Source organism: Delphinus delphis, chromosome 10, assembly GCF_949987515.2.
Source record: "Delphinus delphis chromosome 10, mDelDel1.2, whole genome shotgun sequence".
NCBI lineage: Eukaryota > Metazoa > Chordata > Mammalia > Artiodactyla > Delphinidae > Delphinus > Delphinus delphis.
In genome coordinates, this window is record NC_082692.2 from 26,351,006 (window position 1) to 26,374,210 (window position 23,205).

The following is a 23,205-nucleotide window of genomic DNA, read 5'->3' on the forward strand; positions in this document are numbered from 1 at the left end:
TGGTAAGGATTAAATTTTATATATATATATATATATATATATATATATATATATATATATATATATATATATATATATATATATATAAAAATTGGTGGCCAGCATGTGATAATTGCTATAATTGCTATATAAGTGTTACTTTAAATGATTATCTTTTCTCTCTTCAAGGAACACATACTGGAATGTAAAAGGATGAGTATCATTAACATAGAATAATTTTGAATTTCCTTTAATTTGTTTAAAAACAATAATTTGGGCTTCCCTAGTGGCGCAGTGGTTGAGAGTCCGCCTGCCGATGCAGGGGACACGGGTTCGTGCCCCGGTCCGGGAAGATCCCACATGCCGTGGAGCAATTAGGCCCGTGAGCCACAACTACTGAGCCTGCGCGTCTGGAGCCTGTGCTCCGCAACAAGAGAGGCCGCGATGAAGAGTGGCCCCCGCTTGCCACAGCTAGAGAAAGCCCTCGCACAGAAATGAAGACCCAACACAGCCAAAAATAAATAAAATAAAAAAAAATAAATAAGACCCCAAGATCATTATTAAAAAAAAATTATATATACACACACATATGGATATGTGTTTTTTATATATTTATCTCTGCATATGTTTATGTTTTTGTAAAATCAAAAATATTTAAATGATGAATTTGGCTTAAAAGTCAAAAGTATTAATAAGACTTGTTTTTAGAGCTCACATTTCTAAATACAAGTGTGAGTTAACCCACTTGGTAAGGTCTGACTCTGGCCTAATTTTCATATTTAAGCTGCCATGCTTACAATGAAAAATCCTGATTGACTTATTAACATCATAAAAGTTATGATGTTATTATCAACTTTGTGTTAGACAGTTAATATTAATTATCAGTTGGGCTTAGGATATCGTGTTTTTCTTTTTTTTTCGAAAAAGTATTTATTCCCAAAGATATTTGGAAATCGATAAGGTGATATAACTCAATCTTTAATTAGCTGGAGATATCTTTTCAGGAATGCTAAATGTGCAAAATGTGCGATCAGCTGATTGAGGACCAGGTCTATTTCTCCTCCTCCTTTTCTCTCACAGATTTGAGGATGAAGGTCATGCTGGGCAAGCTGAACCAGCTCCCCCATCAGTCACGGAATGGTGTGTCCAGAAGGAAGGTGAGCCGCCGTGCAGTCCAAGAGGAAGGTGGCAGCCGAGAAGAGGCCGAGGCCGCTGTGCCTGCTCCCGGTACTACCAGTGTCACATCACACGGGAACACGTGTGCTTTGGGCTCTCCTGCTCAGCAGCTGTACCTGCAGGAGACTGGGAGCTGGAAGGAGGCCCAGGAGCAGGTGCTCCGATACCAGCTGTCGGGCCAAGATCAGCTGCTGCTGCCCTGCCCAGACCTCAGACGAGAGACGCAGCGATTGCAGGGCCGGAGTCGCCTGGGCAAGGAGCATGGTAGCCTGGGGCTGCCCCAGGAGAAGCCAGCCTCCTGCAGTGCCGCCGAGGCATCCTGCCTCCATTCAGTGCGTCCAGAGGCCGTTCAGGGGCAGCTGTGATCAAGGAGTAGTGAGGGCATTTGAAAGTCATAATGTTCAAAATATATCTGGATCATGATGAGTAGGGGAGATGAGGCCTGAGGAATCTGGACACTAAGAAGGGAGAATATGGACTCTGAATTCTCTGTCTTCAACTTTAAAACGGAAGACAGTCATATAAATGAATGTACATTGAAATGGTATCTGATACATCTTTTGTATTTATCACGAATCCTAGTCCAATGTCAGGCAAATAATAGGTTCCCAAATACTAGATAACTTTTTACTTGTTTTTAGCTTAAGCTGCTTATCTTTCTGATTTCCCAATTTTAATAACGGTGTAATGCTGATTTATACCAGTAGGGGGTGGTATTAAGCTTCCTCTAGGATGATCACCCACAGAGCTTTGGGCTTCTCTTATAGAAGGGATCATGAGAAAGTTTGGTCTGCTACAGCTATTTCTGCAGTGTTAAAGCAAAACATTTCTTTTTCCTATGGGAATATTTGAAGGACAGGAGAAGACCCCGCTCCCTGGTCTGTCAGCCTTACCTTCCAACCACCAGGCAACCACCTGGTTTTTCACAAGATGATTTTATTTCATGGCTTGAATTCAATCATTATTAGGAGCCCACAGTTGAGCAAACATACCAAGCTTGCACCTCATGAGTACTGACACATGGAAATTGAGATTCTCTTGGGCTTTGCTGAGATTTTAGTTAAGGACAAAATATAAAAATAGCAAGTTTGGGTATGGAAATTGTCCATGGACCACAGTTATATTTTTCAATAGTTCTTTCTGTTAATAACTGAGTCACATTTACAAGTGGAAAAAAACTGTATTGGGAGACTAGAGGTGACCAAGTGGCCAAGTGGATTATCAGCTAACTTAGAGAACTAACTGCTTTTTGGAGAAGATAGTGCATGGGAGAGATTACATCATATGCAGCCTCTCTAGGCTGTGTGCTAGGGCTTCAGGTGGAGACCAGAGCAGAGGGTTAGCTATGCTGATAAGTTGAGTAAGGCTATGAAAGGCAGTTTCACCCAATTCACACATTTGCAGAGGGCCCATCTGTGTCCAAACTAACTGATACTTTAAGCAGCCTGTGCCCTTGCCTGTGGATCCAGAAGGTCTTATGCACCAAGGGAGTAAAGCCAAGACTGCAAAGGGGAAGAAAATATCTAGAAAGAACTTGCTCTGAGCTTTTCCCTAAATCGAAACCAGGATTTTCCAGTCTCTGAAAGATGAAGGGGCTGTCCTCTGTTTGAATGGGAGCAGAGGAAGGAAACACACTCTTCCATGGCAGAATTTAAACAACGATGTCCTGGAATTAGCCCCGGAGGAGGTGTTAATGGCAGAAAGTCATCATCTGAGGGCGTCAGCGGGAAGGTATGTCTCACTCTACCATGAGCTGGCAGGGAAGTTCTCAGCCCCTGTGTCCATTCTTTAGGTTTCTCGCAGACATCTCAGATCTTAAAGCTGCCCCTGGAAGGAGGTAAGCGGTCTTCTCTGTGACACTCTGTTGGATTCTCTGGGTCCTCAGAGAGCTGTGATCTTTCACTACAAAAACATTTCAGAAGTTAAGGCTTTTGAGGAGTAGAAAACTGCCCACTAAGGGTTTGTCTGTACATTCTCCCTTTCACCACCTCCAATTCCAGCCCAGGTGTCTTTCCTGAGCTCTATATTGTTTATCAAGCTGCCTACTGAGAACTTCCACTAGGTTATCCCACAGCCACTACAATGTTAACAGGGCCTAAAACCTGCTTCTCCTTAGGCTTGCCCTCATACAGTGCATGGCATGACCACATTCAGACTAGAAATCTAGAAGTCACCCACAACTTCTTCTTCTATCTAACCCTTCCCCAAAAGTCAGCTACCAGCTCTTATTTCTACACCTTCTTTACCCTTCTCCCAGTCTCTACTATCTTCTTATCCATCCTCCATGTGCTAAACACTGATCTTTTTTGAAGGCAAGTTTGATCCTATGCCTCTGGCTGGGAGCAACCATAATCGACCTATTAATTTTACCCTAGCAAAACCTAGGATCCCTGGGCCCAGAATGGACTCTTTGGGCCTGAACGGCAGCCAGAAATACCCAGAGTAACTTGCAGGGCTCTTGCATGTGTCATGGGATTTCAGAGTCTAGCCAGAATCCCCAGCCCATAGTTAAGGCAGTTCTTTTTTTCATTCTCCAAAAATGGGAGAATTGGGTAAATTCTGGAAGCAAAGAGAAGAGTTCTTGGTTCCTTTTTGTCTGGAGATGAGCTGATTAAATAAAGCCCCACTGTAGGTCAACCCTAAACTTAGACCATTAACATAGGGAACCCAGTAAGTGTTTCCCAGCAGTAACAAGCCTTACCCTTTATTCAAATAAGTAATTTTAAAATGTCTTGTTGCTGTGTAATTTCAAAGGACCTCTTCTTGCCTCCCATTTCTGATTTTCTGTGTGTGATGGACTCCTTTCCTCCAAGATACTGAACAAACTAAAATTCTAGACAGTTCAAAATTATTTGTAAATATTTATGGATGTTAAAGCTGAGACGGATGATGGGAGCTAGGGTAGTTTCCACCATCTCTTGAGTTTTGGGGAGTGTGTTCAGGGAAGGTACCAGACTCTGACAGAGCTTCGTGTGTCTCTCAGAGTGAGAGCCTGGGCCAATCTGACCAAGGTTGTGTCCTGAAGCAAACTTGCCCATCTCATTGCCCAAAGAGGCTGCTGAGTACTGAGAGGCTTGAGTACCTCAGGGATGTCCCCTTTCAAGGATTATTCAGTTGAATGGCTCCCTTCCATCTAACAGTCTAACTCCAAAAGTATAAAATTACTATACATTGAAATGTATGCAAACTATATGCAAAAATGAGCATGGGGAAATTGAATGTAAATTACATGCAAATATTAATCAACCAAGCTTCTATAAAATGTCATGTACATGTCAATAACAGTAAAGGATTTTAATTAATTCTGTCATTTAAAATTCATGCATGTGTTCCATATTTTGTTTCCAGAACTTACAATGTATTGTGTCAATTTTGAAAGAGATATAAGCAGAAGGAATTACTCTGATGAGTGTAGAACTGTTGATTTCAGCTTATACTATATTACTGTGACAAATTACAGTTATATTTGAGAGGCAAATCACATTTCCAGAACTTAATATTTTAAAAAGGGATAAAACATTTTTTTATAAAGTTAAATGAGGTTTAAATGGTTGAATACATAGATTTGGGTGTTTACAAGTATTCTTCTAGCCATTTTTATCTTTAGGCCTCAAAAGACTGGGAATTTCTTTGCTTGGAACAATTCAAAAATAGAATAGATTCTGCCCATAAATCTGGTCTGTTCTGAGATGGAAGATCTGTTTAACACATTTGTAGGACTTCCTAGAATTTACTGGGATTTGAATTGATTGCTCTATATCATTCCTCATTTCAGTCTCAAAATGACGACTCATTTATTATTATCACTATATCTTTTAACGCTTAACATAGGATCGACCCTCTCAGAAGATTGTATCAATAAGTACATATGCAATTGTACTATGCCATTTTATGTAAGGGACTTGAGCATCTGCGAATTTTGGTATCTGCAGGGGCTCCTGAAACAAATCCCCTATAGATACCGAGGGACCACTGAGGGTAATATGGTATTGTTAGCAGTTGGCACTATGCTGGATGGTAGACCTTCAGAACTTATCTTGCATGACTGAAACTTTGTGCCCCTTGACCATCACCTCCCCATTGCCCACAGCCTCTGGCAATCACTATTCTACTTTCTGCTTCTGAGTATGACTATTTTAGATCCACATATAAGCAAGACCATATATTATTCATCTATCTGTGTTGGCTTATTTCACTTAGATAATATACTTTAGGACCATCGGTGTTGTTGCAGACAGCAGGATTTCCCTCTTCTTTAAGACTGAGTGATATTCCATGGTGGGTAGTGTTTTAAGTCACTCAGTTGCGGTAATTTGTTACACAGCTATAGGGACACTACGGTTTCCCTGAACTAAAGGGGAGCCGAGTCCTCTGTCTTGTCCTTGCTCCAGTCTCTTGGACGTCTCCTCATCTCTTTTTCAGTGGACATGAATCAATTCCAGTCCACCAGAAGCTTAAACCCCTCACTCGACCCGTAGATTACCCTGTGGGCATCTGGATGGCGTCAGTCTTGGTGCCTCTCTGGGTGTCCCACTGGCGCTCGCTCCTTCCAGGGTGGAGGATGCCGGCTCTCAGGTCCTCCAGACACCATGGATTTGTTCCCATCCTGGAACCACAAGATGGAAACAAGCCAGACTGTACTTGTCTCCCTCTCTCCCTTCTGTCTTCTCATTTCCCAGTCTGTCCCCCCAACTAGATTCTGAAAAAAGTTATTTGCAGCATCCCCATCAGTTCCATGTGTGACAGGAGACTGATGTCAAGTGAGAAAATGAAATGTAAATTTTATTAAACACCCCCTCTCCTCCCTGCGTATCAATTCAGATTCCAGCCGAACATAGCAAATCAAATCCTGCCTATGCCCGGCCTCAGGGCACATGGAAAATCATTCTCCTTAATACCATTCCCTTCTAGTAAAATACTTTTCTGTTTGGTAAATGAAAATTGTAAATGCAAACCCTGTATTAATCCTAGTGAAAAGTATATCTTCAAAATGAACAGTTGAAGGAGGGAGCAGAGAAGAGACGAGGGGAGATTTCGGGGGCAAAGGGGAAGAGGTAGGGGATTGGGAAAACAGAATTGTATTTAGCTGTGTCATGCACAGTCCTGGATGGTGGCTGTGCAGGGATGCATATCAACAGAATAAATGCCGACATTCTTTGAAAGCTTGGACCATCCGGACATTTATCTACATGCTGTCCTGTCTCATAGATAATAAAGATCTTAAACCCGATACACTGGCTTGAAATTGCATTAGAAATATAGATGCTTCGTTCTGGGTGTATGTGCACAATTACGGCCTTGTCTGGGATTTTGACAGGTGATGTCTGACTGTGTGTAGAGAAAAATCTTGATTTGGGGTCTTAAGTGTGATTAACTTAGTGGAAAAAAAAGCAAATTTTGACTGCATGTTTATTGAAATAAAAATAACAAAAATTTTTTAACATCTTTATTGGAGTATAATTGCTTTACAATGGTGTGTTAGTTTCAGCTTCACAACAAAATGAATCAGTTTTATATATAAATATGTTCCCATATCTCTTCCCGCTTGCGTCTCCCTCCCTCCCACCCTCCCTATCCCACCCCTCCAGGCGGTCACAAAGCACCGAGCTGATCTCTCTATGCTATGCGGCTGCTTCCCACTAGCTATCTACCTTACGTTTGGTAGTGTATATATGTCCATGCCTCTCTCTCGCTTTGTCACACCTTACCCTCCCCCCTCCCCATATCCTCAAGTCCATTCTTTATCAGGTCTGTGTCTTTATTCCTGTCTTACCCATAGGTTCTTCATGACATTTTTTTCCCTTAAATTCCATATATATGTGTTAGCATATGGTATTTGTCTCTCTCTTTCTGACTTACTTCACTCTGTATGACAGACTCTAGGTCTATCCACCTCATTACAAATAGCTCAATTTCGTTTCTTTTTATGGCTGAGTAATATTCCATTGTATATATGTGCCACATCTTCTTTATCCATTCATCCGATGATGGACACTTAGATTGTTTCCATCTCCGGGCTATTGTAAATAGAGCTGCAATGAACATTTTGGTACATGACAATTTTTGAATTATGGTTTTCTCAGGGTATATGCCCAGTAGTGGGATTGCCGGGTCATATGGTAGTTCTATTTGTAGTTTTTAAAGGAACTTCCATACTGTACTCCATTGTGGCTGTATCAATTTACATTCCCACCAACAGTGCAAGCGGGTTTCCTTTTCTCCACACCCTCTCCAGCATTTATTGTTTCTAGATTTTTTGAGATGGCCATTCTGACTGGTGTGAGATGATATCTCATTGTAGTTTTGATTTGCATTTCTCTAATGATTAGTGATGTTGAGCATTCTTTCATGTGTTTGTTGGCAGTCTGTATATCTTCTTTGGAGAAATGTCTATTTAGGTCTTCTGCCCATTTTTGGATTGGGTTGTTTGTTTTGTTGTTATTGAGCTGCATGAGCTGCTTATAAATTTTGGAGATTAATCCTTTGTCAGTTGCTTCATTTGCAAATATTTTCTCCCATTATGAGGGTTGTCTTTTGGTCTTGTTTATGGTTTCCTTTGCTGTGCAAACGCTTTGAAGTTTCATTAGGTCCCATTTGTTTATTTTTGTTTTTATTTCCATTTCCCTAGGAGGTGGGTCAGAAAGGATCTTGCTGTGATTTATGTCATAGAGTGTCCTGCCTATGTTTTCCTCCAGGAGTATGATAGTTTCTGGCTTTACATTTAGGTATTTAATCCATTTTGAGCTTTTTTTTTTTTTTTTTTTTTTTTTTGCGGTACGCGGGCCTCTCACTGTTGTGGCCTCTCCCGTTGCAGAGCACAGGCTCCGGACGCACAGGCTCAGCGGCCATGGCTCATGGGCCCAGCCACTCTGTGGCATGTGGGATCTTCCCGGACCGGGGCACGAACCCGTGTCCCCTGCATCGGCAGGCGGACTCTCAACCACTGCGCCACCAGGGAAGCCCATTTTATGAGCTTATTTTTGCATATGGTGTTAGGGAGTGATCTAATCTCATACTTTTACATGTAGCTGTCCAGTTTTCCCAGCACCACTTATTGAAGAGGCTGTCCTTTCTCCACTGTACATTCCTGCCACCTTTATCAAAGATAAGGTGACCATATGTGCGTGGGTTTATCTCTGGGCTTTCTAACCTGTTCCATTGATCTATCTTTCTGTTTTTGTGCCAGTACCATACTGTCTTGATTACTGTAGCTTTCTAGTATAGTCTGAAGTCAGGGAGCCTGATTCCTCCAGCTCCGTTTTTCATTCTCAAGATTGCTTTGGCTATTTGGGGTCTTTTGTATTTCCATACAAATTGTGAACTTTTTTGTTCTAGTTCTGTGAAAAATGCCAGTGGTAGTTTGATAGGGATTGCATTGAATCTGTAGATTGCTTTGGGTAGTAGAGTCATTTTCACCATGTTGATTCTTCCAATCCAAGAACATGGTCTATCTCTCCATCTATTTGTATCATCTTTAATTTCTTTCATCAGTGTCTTATAATTTTCTGCATACAGGTCTTTTGTCTCCTTAGGTAGGTTTATTCCTAGATATTTTATTCTTTTTGTTGCAATGGTAAATGGGAGTGTTTTCTTGATTTCACTTTCAGATTTTTCATCATTAGTGTGTAGGAATGCAAGAGATTTCTGTGCATTAATTTTGTATCCTGCTACTTTGCTAAATTCATTGATTAGCTCTAGTAGTTTTCTGGTAGCATCTGTGGGATTCTCTATGTATAGTATCATGTCATCTACAAACAGTGACAGCTTTAATTCTTCTTTTCCGATTTGGATTCCTTTTATTTCCTTTTCTTCTCTGATTGCTGTGGCTAAAACTTCCAAAACTATGTTGAATAAGACTGGTGAGAGTGGGCAACCTTGTCTTTTTCCTGATCTTAGTGGAAATGCTTTCAGTTTTTCACCATTGAGGATGATGTTGGCTGTGGGTTTGTCATATATGGCCTTTATTATGTTGAGGAAAGTTCCCTCTATGCCTATTTTCTGCAGGGTTTTTATCATAAATCGGTGTTGAATTTTATCGAAAGGTATCTCTGCATCTATTGAGATGATCATATGGTTTTTCTCCTTCAATTTGTTAATATGGTGTATCACGTTGATTGATTTGCGTATATTGAAGAATCCTTGCATTCCTGGAATAAACCCCACTTGATCATGGTGTATGATCCTTTTAATGTGCTGTTGGATTCTGTTTGCTCGTATTTTGTTGAGGATTTTTGCATCTAGGTTCATCAGTGATATTGGCCTCTAGTATTTTTTTTTGTGACATCTTTGTCTGGTTTTGGTATCAGGGTGTTGGTGGCCTCGTAGAATGATTTTGGGAGTGTTCCGCCCTCTGCTATATTTTGGAAGAGTTTGAGAAGGATAGGTGTTAGCTCTCTTCTAAATGTTTGATAGAATTCACTGTGAAGCCATCTGGTCCTGGGCTTTTGTTTGTTGGAAGATTTTTAATCACAGTTTCAATTTCAGTGCTTGTGATTGGTCAGTTCATATTTTCTATTTCTTCCTGATTCAGTCTCGGCAGGTTGTGCATTTCTAAGAATTTGTCCATTTCTTCCAGGTTGTCCATTTTATTGGCATAGAGTTGCTTGTAGTAATCTCTCATGATCTTTTGTATTTCTGCAGTGTCAGTTGTTACTTCTCCTTTTTCATTTCTAATTCTATTGATTTGAGTCTTCTCCCTTTTTTTCTTTATGAGTCTGGCTAATGGTTTATCAATTTTGTTTATCTTCTCAAAGAACCGTTTTTGGTTTTATTGATCTTGGCTATCGTTTCCTTTATTTCTTTTTCATGAGTTTCTGATCTGATTTTTATGATTTATTTTTATGATTTATTTATTTATTTTTTTGTTCTTCTTTCTCTAAGTGCTTTAGGTACAAGGTGAGGTTGTTTATTTGAGATGTTTCCTGTTTCTTAAGGTAGGATTGTGTTGCTATAAACTTCCCTCTTAGAAGTGCTTTTGCTGCATCCCATAGATTTTGGGTCGTCGTGTCTCCATTGTCATTTGTTTCTAGGTATTTTTTAATTTCCTATTTGAGTTCTTCAGTGATCACTTCGTTATTAAGTAGTGTATTGTTTAGCCTCCAAGTGTTTGTATTTTTTACAGATCTTTTCCTGTAATTGATATCTAGTCTCATAGCATTGTGGTTGGAAAAGATACTTGATAGAATTTCAATTTTCTTAAATTTACCAAGGCTTGATTTGTGACCCAAGATATGATCTATCCTGGAGAATGTTCCATGAGCACTTGAGAAAAATGTGTATTCTGTTGTTTTTGGATGGAATGTCCTATACATATCAATTAAGTCCATCTTGTTTAATGAATCATTTAAAGCTTGTGTTTCCTTATTTATTTTCATTTTGGATGATCTGTCCATTGGTGAAAGTGGGGTGTTAAAGTCCCCTACTATGAATGTGTTACTGTCGATTTCCCCTTTTATGGCTGTTAGTATTTGCCTTATGTATTGAGGTGCTCCTATGTTGGGTGCATAAATATTTACAATTGTTATATCTTCTTCTTGGATCGATCCCTTGATCATTATGTAGTGTCCTTCTTTGTCTCTTGTAATAGTCTTTATTTTAAAGTCTATTTTGTCTGATATGAGAATTGCTACTCCAGCTTTCTTTTGGTTTCCATTTGCATGAAATATCTTTTTCCATCCCCTTACTTTCAGTCTGTAAGTGTCTCTAGGTCTGAAATGAGTCTCTTGTAGACAGCAAATACATGGGTCTTGTTTTTGTATCCATTCAGCCAGTCTGTGTCTTTTGGTTGGAGCAGTTAATCCATTTACACTTAAGATAATTATCGATATGTATGTTCCTATTCCCATTTTCTTAATTGTTTTGGGTTTGTTATTGTAGGTCTTTTCCTTCTCTTGTGTTTCTTGCCTAGAGAAGTTCCTTTAGCATTTGTTGTAGAGCTGGTTTGGTGGTGCTGAACTCTCTCAGCTTTTGCTTGTCTGTAAAGGTTTTAATTTCTCCATCAAATCTGAATGAGATCCTTACTGGGTAGAGTAGTCTTGGCTGCAGGTTTTTCTCCTTCATCACTTTAAATATGTCCTGCCAGTCCCTTCTGGCTTGCAGAGTTTCTGCTGAAAGATCAGCTGTTAACTTTATGGGGATTCCCTTGTGTGTTATTTGTTGTTTTTCCCTTGCTGCTTTTAATATGTTTTCTTTATATTTAATTTTTGACAGTTTGATTAATATGTGCCTTGGCATATTTCTCCTTGGATTTACCCTGTATGGGACTCTCTGTGCTTCCTGGACTTGATTAACTATTTTCTTTCCCATATTAGGGAAGTTTTCAACTATAATCTCTTCAAATATTTTCTCAGCCCCTTTCTTTTTCTCTTCTTTTTCTGGAACCCCTATAATTCGAATGTTTGTGTGTTTAATGTTGTCCCAGAGGTCTCTGAGACTGTCCTTAGTTCTTTTCATTCTTTTTTATTTATTCTACTCTGCAGTAGTTATTTCCACTATTTTATCTTCCAGGTCACTTATCCGTTCTTTTGCCTCAGTTATTCTGCTATTGATCCCATCTAGAGTATTTTTCATTTCATTTATTGAGTTGTTCATCATTGTTTGTTTCATCTTTAGTTCTTCTAGGTCCTTGTTAAATGTTTCTTGCATTTTGTCTATTCTATTTCCAAGATTTTGGATCATCTTTACTATCATTATTCTGAATTATTTTTCAGGTAGACTGCCTATTTCCTCTTCATTTGTTAGGTCTGGTGGGTTTTTATCTTGCTCCTTCATCTGCTGTGTGTTTTTCTGTCTTCTCATTTTGCTTATCTTACTGTGTTTGGGGTCTCCTTTTTGCAGGCTTCAGGTTCGTAGTTCCCGTTGTTTTCGGTGTCTGTTCCCAGTGGCTAAGGTTGGTTCAGTGGGTTGTGTAGGCCTCCTGGTGGAGGGGACTAGTGCCTGTGTTCTGGTGGATGAGGCTGGATCTTGTCTTTCTGGTGGGCAGGTCCACGTCTGGTGGTATGTTTTGGGGTGTCTGTGGCCTTATTATGATTTTAGGCAGCCTCTCTGCTAATGGGTGGGGTTGTGTTCCTGTCTTGCTAGTTGTTTGACATAGGATGTCCAGCACTGTAGCTTGCTGGTCGTTGAGTGAAGCTGGGTGCTGGTGTTGAGATGGAGATCTCTGGGAGATTTTCGCCATTTGATATTATGTGGAGCTGGGAGGTCTCTTGTGGACCAGTGTCCTGAAGTTGGCTCTCGCACCTCAGAGGCAGAGCACTGACTCCTGACTGCAACACCAAGAGCATTTCATCCATATGGCTCAGAATAAAAGGGAGAAAAAGTAGAAAGAAAGAATTAGTAGAAGAAGAAAGAAAGAAAGAAAGGAGGGATGGAGGGAAGGAGGGAGGAAGGAAGGGAGGGAAGGAAGGAAAAAAAGAAAGAAGATAAAGTAAAATAAAATAAAGTAAGATAAAATATAATAAAGTTATTAAAGTAAAATAATTATTAAGAAAAAAACGGACCACTAAAAAAAAAAACGGATCACCACTAGGCATATACCCTGAGAAAACCATAATTCGAAAATTGTCATGTACCAAAATGTTCATTGCAGCTCTATTTACAATAGCCTGGAGATGGAACAACCTAAGTGTCCATCATCGGATGAATGGATAAAGAAGATGTGGCACATATATACAATGGAATATTACTCAGCCATAAAAAGAAACGAAATTGAGCTATTTGTAGTGAGGTGGATAGACCTAGAGTCTGTCATACAGAGTGAAGTAAGTCAGAAAGAGAGAGACAAATACCGTATGCTAACACATATATATGGAATTTAAGAAAAAAAAATGTCATGAAGAACCTAGGGGTGAAACAGGAATAAAGACACAGACTTACTAGAGAATGGACTTGAGGATATGGGGAGGGGGGAGGGTAAAGGGTGACAAAGCGAGAGAGAGGCATGGACATATATACACTACCAAACGTAAGGTAGATAGCTAGTGGGAAGCAGCCGCATAGCACAGGGAGATCAGCTCGGTGATTTGTGACCGCCTGGAGGGGTGGGATAGGGAGGGTGGGAGGGAGGGAGACGCAAGAGGGAAGAGATATGGGAACATATGTATATATATAACTGATTCATTTTGTTGTGAAGCTGAAACTAACATACCATTGTAAAGCAATTATACTCCAATAAGATGTTAAAATGAAAAAAAAAAAAAAAAAACGGACAGATAGAACCCTAGGACAAATGGTGGAAGCAAAGCTATATAGACATAATCTCACACAGAAGCATACACATACACACTCACAAAAAGAGGAAAAAGGGAAAAAATCATAAATCTTGCTCCCAAAGTCCACCTCCTTAATTTGGGATGATTCGTTGTCTCTTCAGGTATTCCACAGATGCAGGGTATATCAAGTTGATTGTGGAGCTTTAATCCGCTGCTTCTGCGGCAGCTGGGAGAGATTTCCCTTTCTCTTCTTTGTTCTCACAGCTCCCAGGGGCTCAGCTTTGGATTTGGCCCCGCCTCTGCGTGTAGGTCGCAGGCTCAGGCCGGGGGTGGGGGTGGGGGTGGGAGGGAGGGGCACGGAGTTCGGGGCGGGCCTGCGGCGGCAGACGCCGGCGTGACGTTGCACGAGCCTGAGGCACTCCGGGCGTCCTCCCGGGGAAGTTGTGCCTGGATCCCGAGACCTTGGCAGTGGCGGGCTGGACAGGCTCCCCGGAAGCGGGGTGTGGATAGTAACCTGTGCTCACACACAGGCTTCTTGTTGGCGGCAGCAGCAGCCTTAGCGTCTCATGCCTGTCTCTGGGGTCCGCGCTTTTAGCCGCGGCTCGCGCCCGTCTCTGGAGCTCCTTTAAGCAGCGCTCTGAATCCCCTCTCCTCACGCACCAGGAAACAAGGAGGTAAGAAAAAGTCTCTTGCCTCTTCGGCAGGTCCAGTCTTTTCCCCGGACTCCCTGCCGGCTAGCCGTGGCGCACTAACCCCCTGCAGGCTGTGTTCACGCCGCGAACCCCAGCCCTCTCCCTGTGCTCCGACCGAAGTCCGAGCCTCAGCTCCCAGCCCCGCCCGCCGCGGCGGGGGAGCAGACAAGCCTCTCGGGCTGGTGAGTGCCGGTCGGCCCTGATCCTCTGTGCGGGAATCTCCCCGCTTTGCCCCCCGCACCCCTGTTGCTGTGCTCTCCGCCGCAGCACCAAAGCTTTCCCCCTCCGCAGCCGCAGTCTCCGCCCGCGAAGGGGCTTCCTAGTGTGTGGAAACTTTTCCTCCTTCACAGCTGCCTCCCACTGGTGCAGGTCCCATACCTATCCTTTTGTCTCTGTTTTTTCTTTTGCCCTACTCAGGTACGTGGTGGGGGGGGGGGGGTTTCTTGCCTTTTGGGAGGTCTGAGGTCTTCTGCCAGCGTTCAGCAGGTGTTTTGTAGGAGTTGTTCCACGTGTAGATGTATTTCTGGTGTATCTGTGGGGAGGCAGGTGATCTCCGCGTCTTACTCTTCCGCCATCTTCCCAGAAGCTCTCAAAATAACATAAAATTTGAACCAAAAGTGAACATTGAAAATACCACGACTACTTAAAATACACACTCTATTTATCCAAATTCCACTTGACAAATTTAAATGAAAACTGTAAGTACTGTTGTACGTTTTTTAAAAAATGTTGAATCTATTTTCTTTTAACTTGCTCATTTAAGTGGGTAAACTATTTTTGAAATGACATTTTGTCAAGAACATATCGGTATTTGGACCACCTGTTCTGATTTGCCTGAGACTGGAGGGTTTCCAGCATATAAGATTTTCAGCGCGAAAACCAGAAAACCCTAGGAAGTTCCAGGCATACCAGGATGAGTTGGTCACCCTAATACATTACTATTATAAATAATATAAAGTAGTAATCCCTTATACGCTAATATATTATTAGTATTGTAGACTTTATTTTTGAGAAATGATTTTGAGCTAAATAAACTTGTAGCTGTATCTGGAAGTGATTTCCTTGTCTTGGTCAAACTTGGCAGATAGAGTTCAGGCTTCCAAAATAGGTGAGGACACAACGCAAGCATTACACTTGATAGCTGAGAAAATGGCATTCTTATCCTTTTCTTTCTTTGTGGTTAAGCTTTAAGAACATTCTTCCTAATACAGCTGTAAGTAATCAATATAAAGGCATCCGAGTTTTGCTTTTCAGAGGCTTAGGGATGTGCTAGAACACAGCTGATATTGCATAAACAAATGCCTCTAGTTAAAAGGTAAAACCCAGTTTAGATACAGTATTGCATTTAAGATCGGAAAATGTAAGTTAAGTATTGGGCTAAACAGTGCATTCGTTTCCCACCTGGCAGAGGTCTGACCCCTGAGATCGATGGTGCTATGTTTAGAATTTTAAAATAATGCCACACTATTTTCTGCACAAGAAGAGAGTTTATATGGTAATGTAGAAATTTTAACTTGAATTATTGTATTGGAAGCCACAATCCTTGACTGCTTAACGAAATATATTTGGTTTCCTAACTACTCCTCCTTTTTGGTATTTTTGTGTACTAATTAATTAAAATAGGGTACTTTGTTTTAAAAATGGACACAGATTATATGTGTAAAGAGCATAAAAGCAGCACTAACTCAAGGCAAAATGGTGGAATCATTAACGTGTGTATTTTGGGTTTGCCCTGACCTTTGTCTTATTTTATTTCTTCCAATCTTAGTCTCCACACCTTTGGTACTCAAACCAGCTCGTACCATATGTATTTCAAGCTCCGGACCTATCATTTCTATATCCTTCCATCAAACTTACCTATCCAGTGACCCATTTTGTCTGGAATTTCTAGATAGTTTAATAGAATAATTCACACTAGTGTTTTAATGTTAGTTATATCACACCTCCTATGGTATTTTCACTTTAACAGATTTCTCAAGGCATGGCTTAAAGGAATAGATCTAAAGATTGAATTCCAGTAAGTGGAGAAGGCTATACTAGGAGAGGTCCCTCCAATAACGTATTGATATTAGTGTCCTATTGTTGCTGTTACCACAAACTTCCTGCCTTAAAAACACCACAAATTTATTCTCTTAAAGTTTTCAATGTCAGAAGTCTGAAATCAGTTTCAATGAGCTGAAATAAAAATGCTCTCAAGGTTGATTCCTACTTGGGATTCTAGGGGAGAATCTGTTTCCTTGCCTTTTTCATCTCCTCATGGCTGCCTGTATTCCTTGTCCTGTGGACCTTCTTCCATCTTCAAAATGCATCTCCAGTGTCCTTCACTTCGGATTCTTGATTCACATCTAATGTTTTTCTGATCTCCTGCCTCTCTGAGGACCCCTGCAATTACATTTAGGGCCCATCTGGATAATCCTAGCTAACCTCCTCATGACCCGATCTTTAATTAATCACATCTGGAAGTCCCTTTTGCTATGTAAGGTACATTCACAGTCCCAGGGATTAGGGTGAGGATAGCTTTTGAGAGGTCATTATTCAGCCTCCTACAAATAATATTCTCTCTGGTTATTTATGTCTATGGTGAGGTTGGCTCTGTAGGAAGGAAAAGCTATAATGATGACAAACCTTATCCCTCCATACAGCTGAGCATATAATTTGGGAACTGGGGATGGAGTACTGCATGGTGGTAACCACCAGCATCACATACCTTTATGGTCCCTGTTGTAGTGAGAATGGAGAGGTCATAGAATGAAGCCCTCCTGTCCACTTCCGTCCAGTCCTTTCTAAGGCCCCCTCTCAGTGCTGCTGGGATGGGGTTATAGGAGCTTCAGGAAAGGGGCCACAGACACAGAGATCAAAGTAATGGGGCCTATTGGATCTTGAGGCAAAAGTGGTATGTTTTAATGCTCAAGAAAGCCAAGAGAGAATATTTATCTTTTTCTTTATACGTGCGATTTTCCTTTCCTTTCCTTCCACAGTTCACATCCTATACATTCTTTGGGGCCCAGACAAGGTCTGCCTCTGGTCTCTCATGCCCCAGTGAGCTTTCCCTTGCCTGGGAATTGTCTACACTGCCTTCCTTACAATACGAGGCCATACCCAGGTGAGGAGTGGCTGTTGACATTTTAGAGAATATGTCTGTTTCCCCAACCAGGTTATAAACATAGTGACAGCAGGGACCGTGTCTCCTGTATCTGTGAGTTCTCCACCACACTCCTACTACAGTGACTTAGTAACAGAGTGGATGTGGATGTTGAATGAATGAGTATGGGAAAACTGTTTTCCTAAATCAGACTTGAGTCAAGATCTGTGCTTTCAGCACATTTGTACATAAATATTTCTAAATATTTATGATGCTCTTAGGCAAAGAGGAGGAGAATAGTTGCTCAATAAATATGTGTTGATTGATCAATCAACAAATAGTTCCTTAAGTACTACAGAAGGAAAGTTATTCTGGGTTCATTTTCATGGCATTGGCTAGCTTTCTAGCCCTTTTCCCCCCAAATCTATGCCAAAATGGTTGAAGTTTTAAGTGTAAAACAAGTTTAGGAGGAGCTTACAAGAATATTTTTCCCATTTATCTGCTCCTGGATAATGTGAGTTAAAAACAAGTACTTTATGCATATACCACATGTAGTACTGTTGTAAAACCTAAGGTTTATATAATCACATGATGTTTCATAAACCTTTGGTAGAGATACTATACCTTAAAGTCAGTAATGTGTCTATTTCACTATCACACCACTTTTAGATCTTTATTTTAATGCTACCTCAAAGCTCTGGTCACTGGATAAAAATATTTATAACAAAGAAAAGGAAGATTAATATACTTAATAAATAAAAGCCTCTTAAAATTATTTAGGAAAAGATGACTGTGGCCAAACCCCACCCATAACTAAACTGGTAAACATACTGTTTACAAAAGAAAAAATACAAACAAAAATAAACATACAAAAAGGCTCATTTCAATGTGATCAAATGATGCAAATTCAAACAACAGGGAGACTCCACATTTCATTTATCCAGTTGGCAAATATGTAAAGAATATGTAATATCCAGTAGATGGGAATACTCTTGGTATTGGCAAAAATACTGCCTAATAAGTGTTCCCATGTGGGGTGGCTCTCAGTTGGTATAAACTTTATAGAGGGCAATTTGATCATTATCAAAGGACTATAAAATGTATACATTTGTCTAAGTGATTCAAAAAAGTTTTACCTAAATAATTCATTGGAATATACACTGCACTTCTATGCCAAAACAATAACAACCAATTCCCCAAACTACTGACAAAAGAGAAATAATTAAATTAAAAACTAAGTAAATGAGATAATTAAATTGATACAACCATATAATTAAAAGACTTTGATTCATTAAAAATTATGTTTTCATGTAATAATTGCATAAGAAATCCTTATTTTTCACTAGTAAGTCAAACATATAGGGTGCAAATAGAGCATGATCTCACAGACATTTGTACGTCTGTCTTATGCCCATATTTATATATATGTACACGTGTTAACAAGAGTTATCTCTGAAAGATGGTTTTATTTGTATTTTACATTCTCTTCTTTGTTTTTGTTTTATTCAGAATTTCAACCATTAACAAGTTACCTTGTAATCAGATAAAAATCCAGTAAGTTCTATTTAAAAAGGACTAGAGACCCCAGCCTCTGCACTGATAAACACCCCTCCCCACCGCCGCTAGCCTGGGAGGTGCCCACCTGCGCAAATTCACTTTGTACTGGCTTGCCTCCCCCTTGTTCCCCCGTGGGAGAGTCAGCTGAAGAGGACCCAGCTGCAGCGTGGTGAGGTCCTGGGGAATATGCCAACCACAGAGGGGTCATGCAACCTGAGGTCCCTTGGCAAGCCTCTACTACTTCCTGCTTTTATTCCTCATCACCTTGGTCACCCTCGTCCAAAATTAGGATGAACATAGTCTTCTCATTGTGGTACAGCAGAGGGGTTTTCCACCAGACCCAGCTGGGGAAATGTTATTCTCATTGCTCTTCCCTCTGCAGTGTCTTGGCTCAGATGGGATGGAAGAAGTGTGCTTTACTGTGCAGTTGGCAGAGGATGGAAGTGGTAATAACACAAGCGTTGACTAGACTCAATATTAGTGATGGTGCTGGGGAGTCGTCCCAGCTTTGGGCTGCCTGAAGGCAGTGGTGATCCCCTGCTTGTCCTATCTGTCAGTCTATTTGATCTCCAAATGAATTGCTTTTGATAACAGCTATATAAATGCAGAACTGATCCGCTGGGCCTTCTTAAATGAGACTCCTCGCTTTCATCTCCCAGTCATTTCAAAAAGCAGATAGACTTGTTAGAGGTTTTAATGCAGTGATTTATGTTTTATCTTGCCTGGTTTGAGGCAGCATTTATTTAGCACTAAATTCCTCCCAAGCCTCGATGTGAGGGGAGGCTCACATATGTTGTATGTTGAACATACAACATTTGGGGTTTCTTTTTTAAAAAAAAAATAAATTCAATAATATATGTTTTTCTCCTTTATTATGGTCAGGAAAGGCAATAAACTTTATTTTAAGGAAGGAGGGAGGAAACAGAAAAAGTCACCATACAAAACACTTTCATTATCAGACACTTGGCAATGTTATAGGGAACCAGAAAGGAACAGTATTAATTCTCCAATTCTATAGAACAAAGCATTAAGCTTCCCCCACCCAATGACCACCAGAAAAAGAAACCAAAATTAATTTCAGTTAAAACAAAGGAAGACAAATTCTCTCATGGTTTTGTCCCATGTCGTTTGCATTTTCTATAAGAAAACAAACTGTGGAAGTCTTATTTCTCTTTCTTGTAATTTTTCTCTCCTTACACCGCATTTTCTAACCTCTTTCTGCTTTCACCCCTTTCCCATTGTATGAATGAAGAAAATTCTATTAAAGAGAATGGAGCATCATTTATAATACACAGAACCTTTTGTAAGAAGCTTTGTACATTTACCACTCAAAGGCTATAAGTAAGCTTATTTAAGGGATATATTTAGGGGAAAAGACACAATGTATTGCAACTTGAGAATGAAATAGAGCTTGACCCCTTTTTTAAATAATTAATTAATTAATTAATTAATTATGTTTGGCTGCATTGGGTCTTCACTGCTATGCACAGGCTTTCTCTAGTTGTGGCAAGCCGGGGCTACTCTTCGTTGCAGTGTGCGGGCTTCTCATTGTGGTGGCTTCTCTTGTTGCAGAGCACGGGCTCTAGGTGCGCGGGCTTCAGTAGTTGTGGCTCGAGGGCTCAGAAGTTGTGGCTCGTGGGCTCTAGAACGCAGGCTCAGTAGTTGTGGCGCACGGGCTTAGTTGTTCCACTGTGTGTGGCATCTTCCCGGACCAGGGCTCGAACCTGTGTCCCCTGCATTGGCAGGTGGATTCTTAAGCACTGCGTCACCAGGGAAGTCCCTTGATTTCATTTTCATTAGAGGAATATCTCGCTTCATGAAATATTGTTGTAAGAAGCACATTGTAAATTGTATATGTGTATATAATAGAACCATCTAAATGAATTGTGACAACTTGCTATTTGAAATTGTGGTTTTTAAATCAAGTATATTGTGATTTTCAAATAAAGCATCAGCCCAAATCTCAACTTTTCATTGATCATGTTTGGTTGAAAGGAGATTATTCTCCCATGAAACACCATAACAATTTATTCCAATCACTGTGCAGTATGACAAACTGCAATGGCATCTTCTTAAAAGTGATATATAATAGAGCAGAGAAAAAGAGACCACATGGTGTGAAATACTTGACATCTCCACTTATAGGAGATAGAATTCATTTTTGAGAACTAAGGGGACTCATAATTCAAAAGTGTCAAAGCTACCTGGAGATGGATTAAGATTTTTTCTATGTGGTAGAAAACACATTTGTGTCCTGCGTAAGGCTTTCACTCTGTAATTTCCTTTTGAATCACAAGAACAGAGAAAAGAAGCGTTTTAAATGCTTGAACATTTGGTTAAAGTAGCTTAGATTGTAGTCGCTGCATTGCATGCAACAGGTTACAGCTGCTGGTAATAATTAGATTGCTCGTGATTCCTTTTATCTTGTTACTCTTTCTAAATGTTTATATAAATACTGGAAAACTTATTAAGTTTTTTGAAATAGAATATTCAAGTTAAAGGAGAATTGACAAGTATATCGATTTCTTGAAAAAAATGCTTTGTATTGATAATTGTAAAAATAATAATTACACTTTGTAGTGATAAACATATTTTCCAATGAAGAAAACACAGTGATGAAATAGTTTGATTTCCATTTTTCAGATGAGGAAGGCAGTAAAGTTAACTAAAGGCCATACATCTTAGAAACAATATTATGATGATTATTCACCTGATATTCATTTTGCTGCCTTTCTGGTAGGATAACAGATAGTTTATAGTTTCTTTTGAATACAGGCATTTTTGTTGCGTATATAGTGGCATATAAATAGCCTTAGGAAAGTATATTCTTAAAAAGTACAGTACCATTTTATACCCTATAAAGAGAAATAATCATAATAATGAATTTTAAAAGCTTCGTAAATCACAATATCTACACTGATCCACTGTAAAAAACAATCCTATTTATTAGAGTCTATTATTAATTCCACATTATACAATGTGAAGTATTTTTTTTAACATCTTTATTGGAGTATAATTGCTTTACAATGGTGTGTTAGTTTCTGCTTTATAACAAAGTGAATCAGTTATACATATACATATATCCCCATATCCCCTCCCTCTTGTGTCTCCCTCCCTCCCACCTTCCCTATCCCCCACTTCTAGCTGGTCACAAAGCACCGAGCTGATCTCCCTGTGTTACGAAACTGCTTCCCACTAGCTATTTTATGTTTGGTAGTGTATACATGTCCATGCCACTCTCTCACTTGTCCTAACTTACCCTTCCTCTTCTCCATGTCCTCAAGTCCTTTCTCTAGTAGGTCTGCATCTTTATTCTCGTCTTGCCCCTAGGTTCTTCATGACCTTTTTTTTTTTTTGGTTCCATATATATGTGTTAGCATATGGTATTTGTTTTTCTCTTTCTGACTTACTTCACTCTGTGTGACACACTCTAGGTCTATCCACCTCACTACAAATAACTCAATTTTGTTTCTTTTTACGGCTGAGTAATATTCCATTGTATATATGTGCCACATCTTCTTTATCCATTCATCTGTCGATGGACCCTTAGGTTGCTTCCATGTCCTGGCTATTGTAAATAGTGCTGCAGTGAACATTGTGGTACATGACTCTTTTTGAATTATGCTTTTCTCAGGGTATATGCCCAGTAGTGGGATTGCTGGGTCGTATGGTAGTTCTATTTTTAGTTTTTTAAGGAACCTCCATACTGTTCTCCATAGTGGCTATATCAATTTACATTCCCACCAACAGTGTATGAGGGTTCCCTTTTCTCCACACCCTCTCCAGCATTTATTGTTTGTAAATGTTTTGATAATGACCGTTCTGACTGGTGTGAGATGATATCACATTGTAGTTTTGATTTGCATTTCTCTAATGATTAATGATGTTGACCATTCTTTCATGTGTTTGTTGGCAATCTGTATATATTCCTTATAGAAATGTCTATTTAGGTCTTCTGCCCATTTTTGGATTGGCTTATTTGATTTTTTGATATTTAGCTGCATGAGCTGCTTGTAAATTTTGGGGATTAATCCTTTGTCAGTTGCTTCATTTGCAAATATTTTCTCCCATTCTGAGGGTTGTCTTTTGGTCTTCTTTATGGTTTCCTTTGCTGTGCAAAAGCTTTGAAGTTTCATTAGGTCCCATTTGTTTATTTTTGTTTTTATTGCCATTTCTCTAGGAGGTGGGTCATAAAGGATCTTGCTGTGATTTATGTCATAGAGTGTTCTGCCTATGTTTTCCTCTAAGAGTTTGATAGTGTCTGGCCTTACGTTTAGGTCTTTAATCTATTTTGAGTTTATTTTTGTGTGGTGTTAGGGAGTGTTCTAATTTCATCCTTTACATGTAACTGTCCTGTTTTCCCAGCACCATTTATTGAAGAGACTGTCTTTTCTCCATTGTGTATTCTTGCCTCCTTTATCAAAGATAAGGTGACCATATGTGATGGGTTTATCTCTGGGCTTACTATCCTGTTCCATATATCTATATTTCTGTTTTTGTGCCAGTACCA

The 23,205-nt window shown here is 39.9% G+C and overlaps 1 protein-coding gene across 5 annotated transcripts in view; it reads left to right on the top strand.

Annotated features, from left to right (window-relative positions):
* PKHD1 (PKHD1 ciliary IPT domain containing fibrocystin/polyductin) overlaps positions 1-5,458 on the top strand; it is a 435,870-nt gene extending 430,412 nt beyond the window's left edge. For all 5 annotated transcript variants that reach the window (XM_060021687.1, XM_060021686.1, XM_060021688.1 and 2 more), the window contains one exon: positions 1,060-5,458. In XM_060021687.1, the coding sequence (XP_059877670.1) occupies positions 1,060-1,520 (461 nt within the window). In that variant the 3' untranslated portion in view covers positions 1,521-5,458. The remainder of the gene's footprint in view (positions 1-1,059) is intronic.
* Positions 5,459-23,205: the final 17,747 nt, after the last annotated feature.